Source organism: Galeopterus variegatus, unplaced genomic scaffold (assembly GCF_000696425.1).
Source record: "Galeopterus variegatus unplaced genomic scaffold, G_variegatus-3.0.2 Scaffold12744, whole genome shotgun sequence".
Taxonomy (NCBI): Eukaryota; Metazoa; Chordata; class Mammalia; order Dermoptera; family Cynocephalidae; genus Galeopterus; species Galeopterus variegatus.
This window is the reverse complement of record NW_007738855.1, coordinates 14,194-33,133: the sequence shown is the minus strand read 5'-3', so window position 1 is coordinate 33,133 and position 18,940 is coordinate 14,194. Positions and strand designations below refer to the sequence as shown.

Below are 18,940 nucleotides of genomic sequence, written 5' to 3'. Positions count from 1 at the left end.
AGTATGAGAATCCAGCTATCTTCTCTCAAGCCAGACATTAAAGACTTTTCTTTAAATGTAAATTAATGCCACTCTTCTCATTAATTTTTTGTACTGGAAGATGTACTTGTTTTTCATAAAACATGTTTATTTTAACACATGATGGGCTTATTACTGTAATTTTAAGTGAATAAATATTTTAATTTTTTCTCAGGTTTAAGTTTTAATGCAGTAAATAAAAATTTCATGCAGAACAGTAATACACAAAAAATTCTTTAGGGTTGTCAACAATTTTTAGGAGTATAAAGGTGTCCTGAGACTAAAGAGTATGAGAACAGCTGGGAGAGTCCCAAAGTGAGGCCCTAAAAAAGAGGAAGAGAACAAACCCTCTGCTTTGTACAACAGGCATTCAACAGTTGAATATTATGATGACAAGGGCATGCCAGCATGACTAACACTAAGGCAGGAAATGAAAAGTGCTAAATGAGTGGTCTAAACCTGCACTGTCCAATATGGTACCACTAGCCACATGTGGCTATTCAGCACTTGAAAAGTGGCTAGTCCTAATTGAGATGCCTCGTAAGTGCTAAATACATACCAGACTTCAGAGATTTAGTGTGAAATAAGAAATACAAAGTATCTCATTAATAATTTTATACTGGTTATATACTAAAATGTTAATATTCTGTATATGTTGTATTTATAATATTAAAATTCATTTCACCTGCTCTTTTTTTCACGTGGCTATTAGAACATTTTAAATTACATTTATGGCTTGCGTTTTATTTCTCATGGACAGCCCTGGTTTAGACAGAAATTGTGAAAAGAATTCAGAGCAGGAAAAGTTGCTATAGATTTGGGTCATCAGTGAAGTCTTCATCGAGAACTATAGGATTTCAATAAGTAGACAAGTTGGGGGAGGAAATTCCAGGCCAAGGCAGCATCAACAGTACAGTATGAGAGGTCATCTAGGCAGCAGAGGAGACTGGTCTGGGTCGTTTTGTGGGCTCCTGTAGTGGGGAAAACCTTCTTGGATAGGTTGGGGCAAAACTATACAGAACTTTGAGTGCCAAGAATTTGGACTTTTTCCTATAGGCCATGACTGCTTCCCCAAAAGAAAACCAGACTTTGCCTAGTAGTGTATGGAGTAGCCTGAATTAGGCACACTTTCTTCATGGGGTGACAGAGCAGCTTCTGGAAACTGCCTAGTGGGCAAACTGCCAGGACCAGGCCTGCCTGACCAGTAAATCACAGTAATATAGAAAGAGTGACTTCGGGGTGATTAATTTATTTGGGTGTGGGGAGAAGATAGGGAAGGATGATAAATGTAAGCACAGGATCACAATGTCACCTGGGAGAGGAGGAGACTCCAGAGGGCGTACTTGTGAGATGGTGGGTCAGGCAAGTGGTGGTGCAAGCCTTTTATCTTGCTATACTTATTGCTCTAGGCATGTGTGGAATCACCATGAGTCATGCTTTCTACCTTTCAGTCCATCTGTCTTTCTTTATCTTACTGAACATTTCTAGAACTCTTACTAGGTTCCAAGGGGTTAACATCTAGCTCCAAGGAGATGAGATCAAAGACCACTGAGGGGGGAGTGGAGACAACTGAGCTCTTATCTGGGCTCAGTGAGTAACTTTGGTCACCTCTCTGGGCCTCAGTCTCTTGAGATATGAAAGAGGATTTAGAATGAGATGGGACCAAGGCTCCCTCTAGCTCTGTGATTCTAGAATAGGCCCATGTCACAAAGGGAAGAGAACACACCATGGCTACCAGGTGCAGAGCTTTTCAGAGTAAGGGCAGGCGCTGGTGGCCTACACAAGAGTTGGCCCCAGGTAACTGGATCACAGTGAGGTCAATGAGTTTGGCATTTTGATCCTTCCCACCCCTTCCATGCCAGATGCTGGCTCACCAGGGTGAGTGGAGTCTGACACTAGGAAGACAGGGAGCCAAGGAATTTAGCTCCAGGTAAGTAAATGAGCAGAGATCTTGGGTTGTCTGGGGAAACCACTGAAGAAAATGACAGTGTGTACAATGAGGGCGCCCTCCCTCCACCGCCCACCCACCGTCTTCTGCCGTCCTCGGGCCACCTGCAGGTGCAGGAGGGGCTGGGAGGGTTAAAAGAGAAGAGGGCGCTCTGCAGAGGGGCTTCAGCCTCCCCGTTTCTGCTTTTTAGCATTTCTAGAATAGAGAGTGGGTGGGAAACGACCCAAGTAAAGTCCCAGAGACTCAAACACTGACGCACAGGAAAGCCTCAAGTGGGAGGAGAAATGCAAATCCCCTACTGACGGTGTCGTCATCGGCTCCGTCCTGGGGTCTGTGAAGGGCGATTCTGACTTGGGACTTGAGCACTCCCTGAGACCTGGGCTGAGAGGAGCCAGGTGAGTAGGGCAGACCACACCTCTCCCGAGGGGGAAATGCTTATTTCCGCAGACGGCTGTGTTTTAACCTAAGCAGGGGCGATTCTAACAAGTGGCCGACTGCAGGACTCGCAGGTGCGCTCCGGCGCAGGTCCCTCGGAGGAGCCTGTGCCCCGAGGGCCCGGGAACCCCGGCGCCCCCGGGAGTGCCGGGGCGGTGGCGGGAGAGCGTGGCTGCGCGGAGGCGTGTCCTCTCGCCGCGCTGGCAGTGAGCCCCTCGTCACTTTCTCGGGCGGCTTCCCCGGAGCTGTGATGGCTGGCGTGAGACTGGCCTGCCTGGGTTTCGGAAAGCAGCCCGCAGCTCGGGTCGCCAGTGCTTGTGGCTTTGATGAGTGCGAGTGATATTGGAGGGCAGGTCGTTTCCTTTGCAAGCTACGGGTCTCAGAGCCAATGTGGCGCCACTAAATATCCGTTTAGAGAATCTTCTAGGGCCAGGCATGCAAAGGGCACAGCCAGGCATTCAGTTTTCAGAAGGGATGTTCACAGTTTTCTTGGGATAGGAGAATTAGCCCTTAGAGAGTAAAAGCATAGAAACGTACTGAAGGATGTCTGAAGGCGTTTCCAGAGGCTGTAATAGGGAAGAATGTCCTGGGACTGTATACGGTTTCTTCTTCCCCTTTTCAGCCTTGAGTTCAGCTCTCTGGAAGGAAAGCTCAGGTCTTAGAAGTGATCTAACTTTAACACAGATTAATTCTTAGAAAACAGATTTGCATGCAAATCATAGCAAGGGGTTAACAATAGCGGTAATTAAAATTGTAATGCTTTTTTCAGCTCGTGTTCTCTGTTGTCATTAACTAGAATAAACTGATCGAGATATAGCAGGACAATGTTTATAGTAGCTTGAGGACAAATGTTCTAGTTTTGTGTGGAATATATACACATCCAGCGTCTGGAAAGACAACAGGGTTTGGATGAGGAGACCTCAGGTCTGTCCTTAGGAACTGTGCATCTACGGCAGGAGTCATTTCACCATTTGGTCTTCAGGTTTTTTTCATTTTTAAGGTTGGAGTAAAGCTTACTATCCACCTACCCTTTTCATAACAATATCAAGAGTGCTACTCACTCTTCATTTAACAAGCATTTATTGGGCACTTACAATATGCCTAGAATGGCAATGTGTAAAGGTCTTCATAAATGTAAAGTACTATGCAAATTAAACATTATTTTTCCCCCACTTGCTTTCTCTTTAGCAAAACGTTGGCAAAAATTGTCTTTCTATACATTTTAGATATTTACTGGGAGCTCAGGGAAAAGATGCTCAAAAATGGTTCTATTTGAAATCTGAAGAATATGTATTTGAAATTCATTATTATGATGTTCTACAGGCAAAAGGAAACAAACCTACCTACAAGATAAGTTGAAATACTAAGGTGAATAATCATGTAAAAGGGTTTTTTTTTTTTTCCCTTTGACCTATAATTGCTGACAAAACAATAAAAATTTTGACTTTGGTATAAGTAAAATACTATGATTTCAAGGACACAACATCATATGAATTTTCCTGAGTTAGGAAATATGTCTAAAGCTTCTAAATTGGCCAGAGTGAGGTCATGTGGAGGAAAAACATACTTTTGTTTTATGACAGGCTGCCAAATATGTATCAAGTGTGGTTTCTTCCTCCTTAAGTAACTTGAGGGTTTAACCACTGTCAGATGCACATCAGAGACAAATTAAAGGTACACTTTAAAAGCTTTGCCAAGCCATAGTGGATCATCACAGGGGGAAATAAAAATATGTATCAGTTCATAAATATTTTGAACTGAAAGAACTAGAACCCGTAAAAATTCATACATGAAATTTTTCAGGAAGCTAAAACAGAGTTAGACTAGAAGTCAGGAACATAAAGCTGATTCTAGAAGCCAGACAAATCTGAAATAAAGAAAAAGGACTGGGCAATTTCATATAAAAGAAGCTTTTATTGGGTATTCCTCACATGTGAAGCCTAAAGAGGATCTTAAGAGGTACAGTACAGCAAATGTTAAGAGTGTTATTTGCCTTCAGGTTGCTCCAAGTCTGATAGTGTCGAGGGAGCAAGGGAGAGAGACGGAGCTTGTTGAGAAAACAAATTCCTATCGACAGTCAGGGGCAGGGGGCGCTTTAGGGACGGGGAGCAAAAGCTTCCCACAGAAGGCGGAACAGGAGTTTATGTTAGAGCAAGGAAGGATGTTGTTTGGGGGCAGAAGAAAAAAGCTATTCCCTTCATTAGGGACAACTTAGGAAAAACTTGGAGGAATTGCTGTATTTTTGGATTGAAAGCATTTTCTCTTTTCTGTCTTCTTTAACTGGGTGACTATTAAAAAAAAAAAAAGAGGATTTTTTTCCAGTTACTTAATGGACACCATTGTTTGAATTCTAAGAAACAAAGAAAACAGGTACCACAACTATCAGTCAACAATATTTTAAAACTCTAATTTTACCCATTCTTTTATAGCATGTCTCAGTGGAATCAAGTCCAGCAATTAGAAATCAAGTTTTTGGAGCAAGTAGATCAATTCTATGATGACAACTTTCCTATGGAAATTAGACATCTGCTGGCCCAGTGGATTGAGAATCAAGACTGGTAAGATCAAACATATTTTCCCTAGAAGTTGGTGCACAAATGCTTCATGCTCTGTCTATGTGGATTTTTTCTGTGGTTCACTTTTGACTCAGTAGATGCATTTTTTTCAGGTGCAGAACTTCTTCAGGGGTTTAGAAAGCCTTCTCAAAAAGGGGGAATTATTGTCCTTTCTGGTTTCATTCATTGTAGATGAAAACTTAATGGTTCTAGTGCTTTCTTGTTCTGTAAGCCAAAACCCCAACAATTTTGTATGTATTAAAAAGCCAAGAAGTATATCTTCTGATTATATCAATTCTCTATCACAGACTCAATGTAAAAAAATATTTTTTCTACTATAATTCACATTCTTCAAAGTTCTATTCACCTTGTACCATTTAATTTTTTTTTTTTTTGCTTCAGTCACCTAACTTATCATGGTAAGATATATATATCATGAAATTAACCATTTTAACCATTTTTTAGGTGTACAGTTTAGTGGCATAAATTTACATTGTTACACGATCACTACCACCACCCATCTGCAGAACTTTTTCATCTTCCCAAGCAGTTGGCCTTCCACATTCATGGGTTTCATATCTACAGATTCAACCAACTGCATATGAAAAATATTCAAAAAAATTTTTTAATATATGACTATAAAAAATAGTACAAATAAACACAATAGCGTAAAACAGCTATTTATATAGCATTTACATTGTATTAGGTATTATAGGTAATCTAGAGGTGTTTCAAAGTATATAGGAGTATGTGTGTAGGTTATATGCAAGTACAGTACTATACCATTTTATATTAGGGACTTGAGCATCTAAGGAGTTTGTAATCTGAGGGAAGTCTTAGAACTAAGTCCCCCATGGATACCAAGGAATGACTGTACTTGTTACACAATATCTCCCCCTTCCTCCAACCCTAGCCTGTGACAACCACCATTCTGTTTTCTGTCTCTATGAATTTGACTACTGTAGGTACACTATGTAAGTAAAATACACAATATTTACCCTTATGTGTCTGACTTTTTTCACTCAGCAATAATGTCTCAAGGTTCATCCATGTTATAGCATGTGTCATAATTTCCTTACTTGTTAAGGGTGAACAATGTTCCATTGTACATGTGTGTGGGGGGCATATATATATATAATCACATTTTGCTTACCTGTTCATTGATGGACACTTGGGTTACTTCGCCCCTTTGACTATTATGAATAAAGCTGCTATGAACATGGGTGTACAAATATCTGTTCAAGTCCCTGCTTTCACTTCTTTTGGACATATACCCAGAAGGGGAATTGCTGCATCGTATGGTAACTTTATGTTTAATATTTTGATTAGCTGCCATACAGTTTCCACAGCGGCCGTACCATTTTACATTCCCACTAGCAATGCACAAAGGTTCCAATTTCTCCATATCCTTGCCAACACTTATTTTCTGTTGTGCTTTTTTTGTTTGTTTTGTTTTTATAATAGCAATCCTAATGTGTGCGAAGTGGCATCTTATTGAGGTTTTGATTTGCAATTTCCTAATGAGTAGTGATGTTGAGCATCTTTTTATGTGTACAATTTAATTTTAAAAAACCTTTAAAAACATCACTGTGGAATAGATTTATCGCTTTACAATTAGTATGGTAAAAATGTAGACATTTTACTAAGTTGTTTCCTGTTGTGTAATAACACTTTTGGTTTTTAGGGAGGCGGCCTCTAACAATGAAACCATGGCAACAATTCTTCTTCAAAATTTGTTAATACAACTGGATGAACAGTTAGGTCGTGTTTCCAAAGAGAAAAATCTGCTTTTGATACACAATCTAAAAAGAATTAGGAAAGTCCTCCAGGTGAGAATGCATTCTACTTTTTCAAAGTATTTTGACTTATGAGGCTTAAATTCAGTAAGAAAAAAAATTAAATATGTACCTTTATATTATTTTCAAACCAGATTTAAGGGAAAAAAATCTGATTCTCTCACCATTTAAAAAGTTTTTGCTCGATTTTATTTTATCACCCAATGTTTGTTTTTCATAACATTTTGAATCTAAAATACACTTTAAGTGGCAGGGAGTGTGAATATGTGATTTGCATATGGCTTGTTTACTAGCCATGGTCAAATTTGACAACACTGGAACAGAGATTTAGAAGACAATCGTTTCATGGCTGTCACCCGGCCCTCCCTTGCCTTTGTTTCTTATGTACCGTTTTCATTCATAAGTGGTTGTACAAATCTTTCCAGATTGGGTTCAAATCTCACCTCCTTTAAAAGCGCTCCTTAGCACTCTCTAGTCCCCTATTCCAAAGGTTCACTCAGGTAAAACCCATCCATTTGTGTTCCCGCAGTACCTGGAACACACCTGTACCGTGGCATTTAGTACACTGTTCAATACTGTCATTTACCTTCCCCCCCAAACTGTGGGTTCCTCGAGGCAATAGCGTTCATATTTATTCAGTTTTTGAATTCCCTGGCCTATCACAAGGCTGGACACACGGGAGACGTGTAATGTTTATTGATTAAAGGTACAAATGAATGAAGTGAGTGAATCAGATCTAAAGAATTAAAGGCAGGCGAATATGGTACTAAACTCAGAGGTGCTAATGTAACAAACTCTGACCATGGACTGCTGTGATGTTTACTGAGTTACAGTGTATTAGATAACAGGAACAGTACACTGTGCCAATTTCCCAGTGATGTATTCTTAGAATCCCAAACTTCCAAATGAGTGTAGAACATTTTATCTAGACTATAATAGAAATGTACTTGACGTTACTAACATGTGTGAGAGGGACATACTCATATATATTAATTATTTTTCCTATTGTTGTTTGGATTGGGCTGAACCATTTTCGCTCTGTGATCTCACACAAACCTGCAACATACTTGGCCGGGGGTAGGAAAACTGCATGTTGCAACAAAACAGAATTTTTCACAGCATACAGCAAACGATCTCCTATGGAGATAAAACATTTAACCTTAGCCTTATTAGTTTAGTGCTCTAATCAATAAAACTAAAACAGGTTGGCCTACTGTGACCCACAAGTCAAATGGCTACTGCCCACTTTTGTATGGCCTGTGACTAAGGATGATTTCTACATTTTTAAATGGTTGAAAAAGAATAAAAATAAAATAAATCATAAAATAAAATTTAAAAATCATATTTGTGACACATGAAAATGATATGAAATTCAGATTTCTGTGTTTTGTTGGAACATAGTCATGCTCATTGGTTTATGTATTGTCTATGGCTACTTTTGCACTACAATAACAGATTTAAGAAGTTGTTACTGAGAACGTATGGCCTGGAAAGCCTAAAATAAAAATGTGTGTGTGTATATTATATATGTGTGTGCGTGTATATATAATACTTTATATATACCATATTTTAATATTTATATAATATTATATATAATATATTATCTATATGATATTTACCTGGCCCTTTATAGGAAACTTTGCTGATCCCTAGCCTATAAGCAAAGATCTATAGGTCACTTTGCTAGAAAAGCACAGATGGGTAAAATGGATGATCCATGGTCTTCGGAACCAAGAAGACCTGGGTTAAAATTCTGACCCTCAGAATCTAGCTTTGGGCAAATCACTTAATCTTTCTGAGCTGCCATATCTTTAAATGTCAATGAGGATGATTATTATCTACTTTTTGGGATTGTGAGGAAAACTGGAGCAAAAAAATAGGCTTTCAATAAATGCTTCTTGTTGATAGGGAAAACAGCAGCGTCTTCCTTAGTGTAGATCAAGGGTAAGTGTACAGCCGACCTTTTTCTTCTGGGTGGAGTGATGATTGCGAGGGGATCCTCTCTTTCCAGTCCCATCAGATGGGTCTTATTAAACCATCACTCCTATCTCATTACTGCACTGCTCAAGAACCTGCAGTAACTCCCTGTCACAGTTCAGCTCAAGCACAAACTCTTCTGCTTATGTCATTGGCTCTCCAGCATCTTGCCTCTTTAGACCTTTCCCAGCACACTTCCCTGAGCTCCTCAACATCACTGCCTCAGAAAAAATAGATCTACTCCTTGTTCCCAAACCCACCAAGCTCTCTTTCAAATGACGCTGAGCCTCGTCCTTGATGGTCCCATGGCCAGGAATGCTTTTCCATCCCTCTTCCTCCAATCCAGTCCCATCCATCCCTTCAGAACCTGTGTAGGTCAGTGCTGCAGGGAAAACTCCACCACATCCCTTGTTCTCATCCTCTGCAGTCTACTGGTGGCAAGGTAACCAGCATCGCTTTGTGTCCCTTTCATCTGCGTGGGGTGTGCCTAACCAGGTCCCAAGATCTTTGAAGGTAAAAGACTGACCTCCTTTTATGACCTCCCCGTTCCCTCCACTACCCAGTATGGTTCTACTACAAACTAGGAATTCAGACCAATTTGGTTAATTAAGGTGTTTGAGTTGAAAAAATACTTGTTCTTTCTTGTGCTTCTGCATATTTCAATGTATAAGCTGTGTTTATTGGGTATTTTTATTAATTAAGAACACAGTAGAAAATAGTAATAAAGAAATTGTCAGTTATAGTTTTATACCTAAACAAACCTTTTAAACCTATCAGATTCCCACTAATTTTCTTTTTGACGTAAGTCTTTTTGATAAAACAGGATCCCCCCTCCTCAGCAAAAAAGAAAAAAAGAAACACCTTCTATCAAAGACTATTGACACTGCATTTATCTAGTGTGAATATATTCATCCTCTGGGATTTTAAATACAAACCACTTTAACGATTACCAAAAAGGATCGAACAGCATGGTACCTGGAAAACTGAGGAGGTATAAGGTAAATGGTTATCTATAGAGCAGCTGAGGTCTCCAGTTTCAATATTTTTAACTTACTATTTATATCACGCCTCCTTCCAATAAGAATTGGGCATGGCTTGTTATAAAAGGCATGTAAAACAAAACCACTGCCCTGAGGGTATAGACAAGGAGCTCCAAAGCAGGAAGCAGTGAACACCAGCTAAGATTGACCCTCTATGGGGAGTCCAGGATCAAGGGTGGCCTTGGGTTGCACCCTGCCACTGCCACTTACTTGCTATGAGGCCCTGGGCAAGATATTTACACTCTCTGGCCTCTGGTGCCTACCCCACGGGGATGTTAAGAGCATTGAAAGAATCCTTTGTAAAGCAGGTAGTAAGGACTATGTTAGGGTTTGCTAAAAAAAAAAAAAAAAAAAAAATCTGCTCCAGATTTTACCCTGTTCTTGGACTTTTTTTTTTTCTTCTAATTAATAGACTTTATTTTTTTAGAGCAGTTTTAGGTTTATAGAAAAATTGAGGAGAAAGTACAGAAAGTTTCCATATACTGCCTCTCCACCCCTCTCCCCAGTTTTCCCTGTTATTAAAATCTTGCATTGGTGTAGTATACATTTGTTACAATTGATGAACTAAGATTGAAACATTATTAGTAACTTAAAGTCCAAGATTACATTACAGCTCACTCTTTGTGTTGTATAATTCTATGAGTCTGATAAATGAATAATGTCATGTATCTGCCATTACAATATCATACTGAAGAGTTTCATTGCCCTTAAAATCTCCCGTCCTCTAACAGTTCATTCCTCCCTCCCTTCCCACTGAACCTCTAGAAACTACTGATTTTTTTACTTTCTATAGCTTTGCCTTTTCCAGAACGTCATGCAGTTGGAATCATACAGGATGTAGCCTTTTTAGATTGGTTTCTTTCACGTAGCAATATACATTTAAGGTTTCTCTATGTCTCTTTGTGGCTTGATAGCTCATTTCTTTTTGTGACTGAGTGACATTCCCTTGTGTGGGTGTGCCACAGTTTGTTTATTTTTGGCAATTACAAATAAAGCCGCTATTAGCATTCATGTGCAGGTTTTTGTATGGGCATAAGTTTTCAGCTCATTTGGGTAAATATCTAAGAGCGCGTTTGCCGAGTTGTTGTTCTTGGACTTTCTTTTGCAAACCTCTTTTCCTTATTCACCTTCCTCTCTGTCTTTTTCCCTCAGATGGAATGACTTTAAAAAAAATTAAAATGATGCATACTCTTAAAAAAAAAATTGAAGCAATATAAAAAATGCAAAAAGGAAACTGTGAAATCATTCAAAATCTACTGCCTAGAAATAAACATATTAATATTTGATGAGCATCATTCCCGACATCTCTCTATACATGTGATACCGGAGAAGAGGGTCTAGGGAGGCCCAACAGTCACCCTCAATCCACCCTGTCCTCTTCCCAGGTTCTTGACTCCACCGCAGGGAAGAATTGAAGAGCAGAGTCACAGCAGAAAGTGAGAACAGGCAGGTATAATGTAATGAACAAGAGATACAGATTTCACAGAGAGAGTGCAGCCTAGCTCCAGAGACTGAGCAGGGCCCCCACCAAGTTTAATACAAAAGTAAGAAACACACATTCACAGACAAAGTGCAGGCTCGCTCTAGAGTGAACAGCAGCCTGCCAAAGGCAAGTCTGATACAAAAAGAAAAAAGTACACACCTCAGGTGAAGTGCAGGCAGAGTACCACTCTCCTCCACGGTTCAATTTTATACTTCCACCATCTAATACATATTTATGATATCTAATGTATATTCAGCTAAGGAGGTGGTTCCCAGTTATGTAACCTAGTCTTGCACATGCTCACTTGGTCTCTTTTAGAGCATGCTCATTGGTTAAATTCCATTACGTGAATAAAATGGATTTGAATGAGCATCTAGCACCTCCAGTGGGAGGTCATTCAAGGGATAAACTCTCTTTTACTGAACATGTTCAGCCAGTGAGATACCCTCTGTGGTCTCAATCTGCACGTGTTGTTACCAGAAATAGGTGCTACAGGCACCATAGCTCAGGACTCAGAGGTGGGGGGATTGAGCCCTAGGCGAGTGGTTTGAGACCCAGGAAAGTGGCCTGAAACCCAACCCCAGGGGAACTGAGCACCTCCTATCTCACATGTGCTCATATATATGTGGATATCTACATAGGCTGGATTGCAACTACTACCTCCAACACCTCACACTCCTGTCTCTGTCCATGTAGATGGGAGGGGGGATAGCTACTGCTGCCCTCATCTCTGTCTCTGTCTCTGTCTGTCTCTCTCTGTCTCACACACACACACACATCATGAACACCCCATATCCCTTACCTTACTTTATTTTCCTGCAGAGCTTTTATCAAACTCTGACTTCCTCTATACTTACTTATTTTTTGCCATTAGAATGTAACTTCCATGAAGGGAAGGATTTTGTTTACTATATCCCCAGTGCCTAGACAGTGTGTCTAGATACATAGAAGGTGCTTAATAAATAATTTTTGAATAAATGAATGTTCACATAGGAATACTTGGATCAAAATTAAATCATATTATTATGTATGCTTTTCGAAATAAAATTCTATGTTTCTTTGATTAAATATTAATTTATTTAAAATATCAAGTATGTGTTTCCTCACCTCAGGAAATATCTTTTCTCAAAAGTAATTACACTCAAGTTAATGAAAAAGCTATGAAAGGTATTAAGAGGTAGGATATGTTTGTCATCTCCTATGGGTTCCTCTCTAACTTTCCTCATTCTTTCCCCACCCAGAGTAACCACTGATCTAAAATTTGCATTTATCAGTCTCTTCCTTTTTGGTATGATTTTACCACATATGTTTGTGTCCCTAAACAATATAGTATCTACTTGTGCAAGGTACTGAATTTTACATAGATGAGATCACTCTATTGATACTTCAGCAACTTGCTTTCTTCACAGTTCCTGAGATGCATACGTGTAGACCTGCGTAGTGGGAGTTTGTTTATTTTCATTGCTACATAGTCCAGTATTCATTATGTGAATATATCACGATCTATCCATTTTATTGTTGATGGGCACTTGAGTTATTTCCAGTATTCTTTTGCTATTTCCTACAACGTTGCTTTGAGCATTCTTGTGTGTGTCACTTGGTACACATGTGTAAGAAGCTCTCTGGGCTCATATACCTAGGAGTGAAATTGATGAATCATGGACCATGTGCATCTTTAATCGTACTACATAATGACAAATTGTTTCCCAAAAGTGGTTATACCAGTTTACACTCCCCTACTAGAGCCTGAGTTCTGGCTCCATATCCTTGCCCACACTTGTTATGGTCATAGATCCCACGCCAATCTGGTGGTGTATCCATCTTATCCCTTCATTTTACTTTTTTGTTCTTTTTCTAAGTTTACTCAAATACTTTATTTTTAGCCTCTTTTTCTCCTATAAATGCACTTAATTCTATATTTTTGAGAGGTAATAATATGTAGTATTCATATCTAAATAGTCCATAATTCCAGTTTTGACTTCTATTTCTGGCTAGATAAACTTAAAAACCATTCCACTACAAAATACGTAGAAATGCTAGATAAATTATAACAGAATTTTAAATGCATGGAGAATCTTACCACAAATTAAGGGAAATCACAAAACCAAAAATTAAAAAAACACCAAAAAACTATAAAACAGAACTGTAAGTAGGAGATGATATTATGGCTTCCATACATTTTTAGATTCTATAAATATGGGTTCTGTGCACAATAAAATTTTTTAAAACCTGCAAGACACCAGAGAGAAATAAAAGATTCTAGAAGTAAAGAGAGAAATATATACCTACAAAGAAATGAGAGAGAGACTGAAAGCGAACTTTTAAAACAGTAACAATTGAGAAGAGGGTAGGCTAATTTCTTCACAGAGCTGGAATTCAATATCTGTCAACTTAAAATTCTATACCCAGCTAATTATTATACAAAATTGAAAGTTTACTACAAAGATACCTTCATAGAAGGAACTATTAAAGGAAATTCCATGGAGAAGTTAAGCAAGCTTGGCGAAATTTCAAATGTACCACTTAAAACAAGTGAAAATAGAGTTCACAAAATCAGATATCAGAAAAAATTCTAATAATATACATTAAATGGACACAACTCGCCAGTTGTAAGACAATTTGTAGTTTGTACAAGGAGGCATCTAAAACGTGAAGTAAAAAGGTGATAAGGTCAAGGAGGTGAGGGGGTTGAGCAGGGGAGTAACAAACTCATTTCTGTTTTAAAAAGTTCTCCTGACAAATGAGCTTTTGTGAGCCAAGAAGGAAGCAGGGAGATCTGTTAGAAAATTCCATCGATTTTTGAGAGTGACATGTTGAAGTCTTTTTCTATTACTGTGGAGCTATCACCTCTCCCGAACTTCTGAAAGTTTTTGCTCTATGTATTCTGGTACTATCTTGTAAGGAGCATAGAGATAATATTTTTTAAAGTCAATATAAAATGTCCTTCTTTGGCCCATTTACTATTTTTCAGCTTGAAATTTCATTGCATATTTTCCTTTTCCTCATTTGCTAACTGGCAAATAAATCCATCTCTTCGTTTGCATATTTTCTGTGTGCATACTCATTTTGTACTGAGTATTTTTTAAATAAATATCATATAGCAAATTTTATTATTTAGTCAACAATCTTTAATGAGTACTTACTAGGTTACCAGTCACATTTTTGGCACTAGGAATATAGCTGGGGGAAGTCATGAAGCTTAGAGTCTATCGAATTCATACTCCCTATATTTTGGCTTGTGAATTACAGGAAAATCTATGGCTGTTCCTCAAAAGGTAGTATTAGGGATGTAGGGGAAAACAGACATCAGCAATCTTGTCTGGTACTAGAAAAAAAAATCAATTAGAAAACTCTATTTGGGGTTTTGGTTTTAACTCTGTGGTTAGTAATCCCACCACCAACAGAGTATTTTTTCACAGACCATGACAGTGACTCTATTAGTGAGAGTTTTAATCTCAGTGTGTGAGGGGGCACATGCAAGTGTAACCCACACCTCACATGTTCTACTCTCTGCACCACCATGGTCTCTTTTTTGGAGGTCTTTTGGGTGCATTTGAACAAAAATGCATAAGAGCTGAAGGCTCCTTAAAAATTGAGCCACAGGTGGGTTCCTTCTTGTCCAGTCTGTAAAAATCCTGTTGTTGGTTCTGAATATCCAATGACAAGTGGAAGATTGGAAAAACATTTTGCAATACCAAGAGAAAAAAAAATGTTGCTTTAAATACTTAGCTGCTCCTAATCTGCCAGATCATGTCCTCTAACTCATGCTGCTTTCTCAGGTCACTCCTCTTCCTTCCCCTCTGTACACCACACAAAAAGAGCAGCAAAGAGATGACCTCAACCTGAGACCTGAAAAAAACGTGTAGCCACATTATGTTAACTCTGAAAGAACTCTGTGTTGAGGATTCAATCTTTCATGCCATTTTGCCCCACGTGGGTGGCAGCCAATTGGTTGATCACTACATGGTTATTTCCCCATTCCCCAACACACGTGCTCAAAGTCTTTCTCTGAGATAGTCACCTGATGCCAATATCACAATACTCATATTTCAAAGGGTTAGAGACCTGTGTGTTGTGCTGTTTAAGATGAAATGTGACTTAGTTGTCCAGATTTTATTTGCTGCATAATTTGGGATGGTCAACAGCAGGTGGATGGTGTGCATCACAGCTCCTTGTCCTGTGCACATCACACTAAACTGGAATCCACTATGGTCAGCTGAAGGTCCCAACCACCTGCAATTTCATTCATGAATCATTTTGTGCAGTTCCTCCAAGGCTTTATCTTATCCGAGACTGCTTCCATTGCTCTTCCTCCCTATTAAATCTTCTTTAACAATTTAATTCTTCAGTCTATCAGGATTTGTCCTCTCCCTGAATTTTGATTCTCTGTGAATTTTATGCCAGAGTCTAGGGCTTTTTTATGCAATAATTACTTTGTGTGTAGTAGAACATGATTTTTATTCCAAATGACAGTTTGGATTTCTTAAAAGCAGGGCTCATATAATTTGTTTAGGGGTACACTGGGTACCTACTCCATAGATATTTGTTGAATGAATACTGGTTCCATCATGTGGATTTTAAATTCAGGCTAGTGTAGATGGCTGAAGACATGAAGAGGACACAGGTAAAACTCTTATGTTTAAAGAGATTGCAATCTAGAATGGAGACAAAATGCAAATAGTATTGATGATGTAGTGTGCTAAGCACCATGGTAGAGGTATCTGCAGCCATAACTTTCAGAGTTGGAAACATTGGGGTTGGCTCTAAAGGCATCATTCAGAAGTCTCTGGAGAGGAAAACGTGAGAGCGATTAGGGAATCTTGTACAGAGGGAAAGAAAAGGAACATAACAACATGAGAATTCATATCCCCCAAACAAGCTAAGCACTTAATCATTGAAAGCAGCTTATATGAGGACCTCGAATGCCCTTCTAAGTAGTTTGGACTTAGGTGATGGGGAGCTGTCAAAGGTTTCTGAGCCAAAGCAAGACATGAATATATGTTTTTATTGAAAACATATCCAGAGCTGGTTTTCTCTCTTGGAAGGCCCACCCCTTGTCTGCTGTAGGTTAAGTAGATATCAAAACTCAGTAGATATCTAAATTTAGTTCATAGGCATGGGGCAACTGCCTTTAACTGTTCCAAATGAATAACTTCAAATGTATCCATTTCAATTCACCAAGTTCATGATTTGGGGAAGAAGTTGGTTTTCTCATTAAGCCACCAGGCACCCCTCCCCCCACCCCCGGGCCTTAGTTACTGCCTGCGACTGACATCTATCCCCTACCTTCCAATCACTCCACTCCCATCCAGTCTTGAGCACCCAGAGCCAAAGACTCGGCAGATGGCTCATCTCCAGTATTCTGTTACCACAATCCTCTGATTAGCTGCTTTGGCTGAGAACACAGTGATCATACACCCAGCTGCTCGGTGGGCTCCTAAGGCACCGGGAGCTGTAAAGCGGTACAGGTAGCCAAGAGCTGTGGTGGTGGTGTCTAAAAAGCAAGAGCCTCATGTGTGCCTATGACATCAAAAACCCTCTATATCCTGTCATTTAATCTGCGATCTCTGCCTCAGTAGAAAAATAAGGGAATGAGAAAATAAGCAGCACCATATCAAACTTTTTAAAAAATTGCTGCCTTTTATAACTTACCAAGTTTTCATAACTTAACTCATATCTGTCAGGATTTATGTTGGAAAAAATTGATATCTCATTGGTTCTCTGTAGCCGAGTGCATCAACTCACCATGTCTTCTCCTTTAGATTCTTGTATTCCTTTCTCTGAAGAATAAAAGGACTTTCCAGAGGCAGAGACAGATATATAGAGAGGCAGAGATAGAGACAGAGTGAGAAACAGAGAGACAGAGATAGAGGTAGAGATAGGGACAGAGACAGTATCAGAGACTTCCATGGCAACAGTGTGGAGTACAGAGTAGCAGAGGTGAGACTGCAAGTGTGGAGACCTGTTTGGGCATCATTTGCTGCAGTTCAAGGAAAAAGAAATAGGATACTGAGTTAGGCAGTGGCAATGGGGATGAAAAATATGTGCTGGAGTTGTGCAATAATTTGATGAAGGAATTGACCTATAATGAGTGAATAGATATGAAATGCATGAGAGTGAAAAATAAGAGATGCCTGAGGGTTTTAGTTTGGGTTATTACACAGATGTTGACACATAATGAAGACTGGGTTTGGGGAGGGAGGAGGGATAACAAGATGAGCTTGATGAATTCTAAGTGGTGTGCAGTAGGAGTCTTGTAGGAAGTAACTGGAACTGATGTGTCTATGCGTTTGCCTGTCTCCTCCACGAGACTGTGAGCTCCTTCAGTGCATCTATCTTTGCATTCCCAGTGCTTAACAGAGCCCAGCACAAAGCAGGGGCTCGGTGTCCTGTTTAATAAATGAAGAGTTACGCTGACATTGAAAATATGAATATTGCCTTATTGCAATGAGTATTCCTAACTAAATGGAAAAAATGTCATGTCACTATTGCAATGCAGTTTAGATAGGTTCCTTAAGAGCATTTTAGATTACAAGATTTTTCTTGCTGAAATCAGCAATTTCTAAGGATGGAAAGAATCGGCTTTTTGAAGAAGTGTATGGTACACATGAGAGAAGAAAGGATTGATGGGACTGGAAACAGGAAGAGCTGAGGAAACCTTCCAGAGGGAGGAGGGACACACTAAGCATATGGAAGCTGAGAGAAAAGGCACTAACTCTGGAGATGAGTAAGGGCTGACATGAAAGGGAGCCAAAGACACATGTCCTAGAATTAGCCTTCGCCTAGAGGGAGATGGTCTTCTGAACCTATGCCAACTCCTCAGGAGCTAAGTCAAGAGCTTTGACTCTGGAATCCAGGAATACAGAAGATTTTGAAGTTCCTCACATAACAAAACCGTACAATGACCAAGTGACTCACTTAGAAAGGAGAGCATAGGAGGGCCTCTATCTTTTCTCTTCTCCGCTATCATGAAAAATTTATACAGTCAAACTGAAAGAGATGTAGATAGATCAAGGTCTAATATTGTCATTCTTTAATACAATGCACTTAGAGCAAAGTACCTCACTTTTAAAAAATGTTCTATTGATGCATAATATACATTCAGTAAAGTACAGAAATCTTAATTATTGTTTTAGTCCGTTTTGTGTTGCTATAACACAAACACTTGAGACTGGGTAATTTATAAAGGAAAGAGGTTTATTTGGCTTATGATTCTGGGACAGCTGCATCTGGCACGGGGCCTCAGGCTGCTTCTACTCATGGCGGAAAGTGGCAGGCAGCCAGTGGGTACAAGCAGATCATACAGTGAATGGAAGCAAGAGAGAGGATGCAAGAGAGAGGAAGCAAGAGAGAGAGGAGGTGCCAGGGTCCTTTTAAGCAACGAGCTCTCACGGGAACTAATCAAATGAGAACTCACTCATTAATCCCCTCTCCCCCAGGGAGAGCGTTAATCCATTCATGAGGGATCCACCCCCATGACTCAATCAGTTTCCAACACTGCCACATTGGAGATCAAATTTCCACATGAGTTTTGGAGGGTACAACACATCCAAACTCCATCAGTTGTATAGGTCAATAAAGTTTTAAAATATACATCCATATAACTACCATCAGATCTAGACATAGAAGATTTCCTGCACTCAAAAGTCTTTCCCACACTTCTTCGCAGTCAACGTCACTTGCAAAGG

General features: G+C 39.4%; 1 protein-coding gene across 1 annotated transcript; it reads left to right on the top strand.

Moving 5' to 3' along the window:
• Positions 1 to 2,299: 2,299 nt before the first annotated feature.
• On the top strand, positions 2,300 to 6,785 carry LOC103581296 (signal transducer and activator of transcription 4-like; the record flags this gene model as incomplete). The annotated part of the gene is made up of 3 exons (XM_008563168.1): positions 2,300 to 2,361; positions 4,831 to 4,959; positions 6,641 to 6,785. Coding segments are annotated over exons 2-3 (273 nt in total), but the record flags the coding sequence as incomplete, so codon positions are not given.
• Positions 6,786 to 18,940: the final 12,155 nt, after the last annotated feature.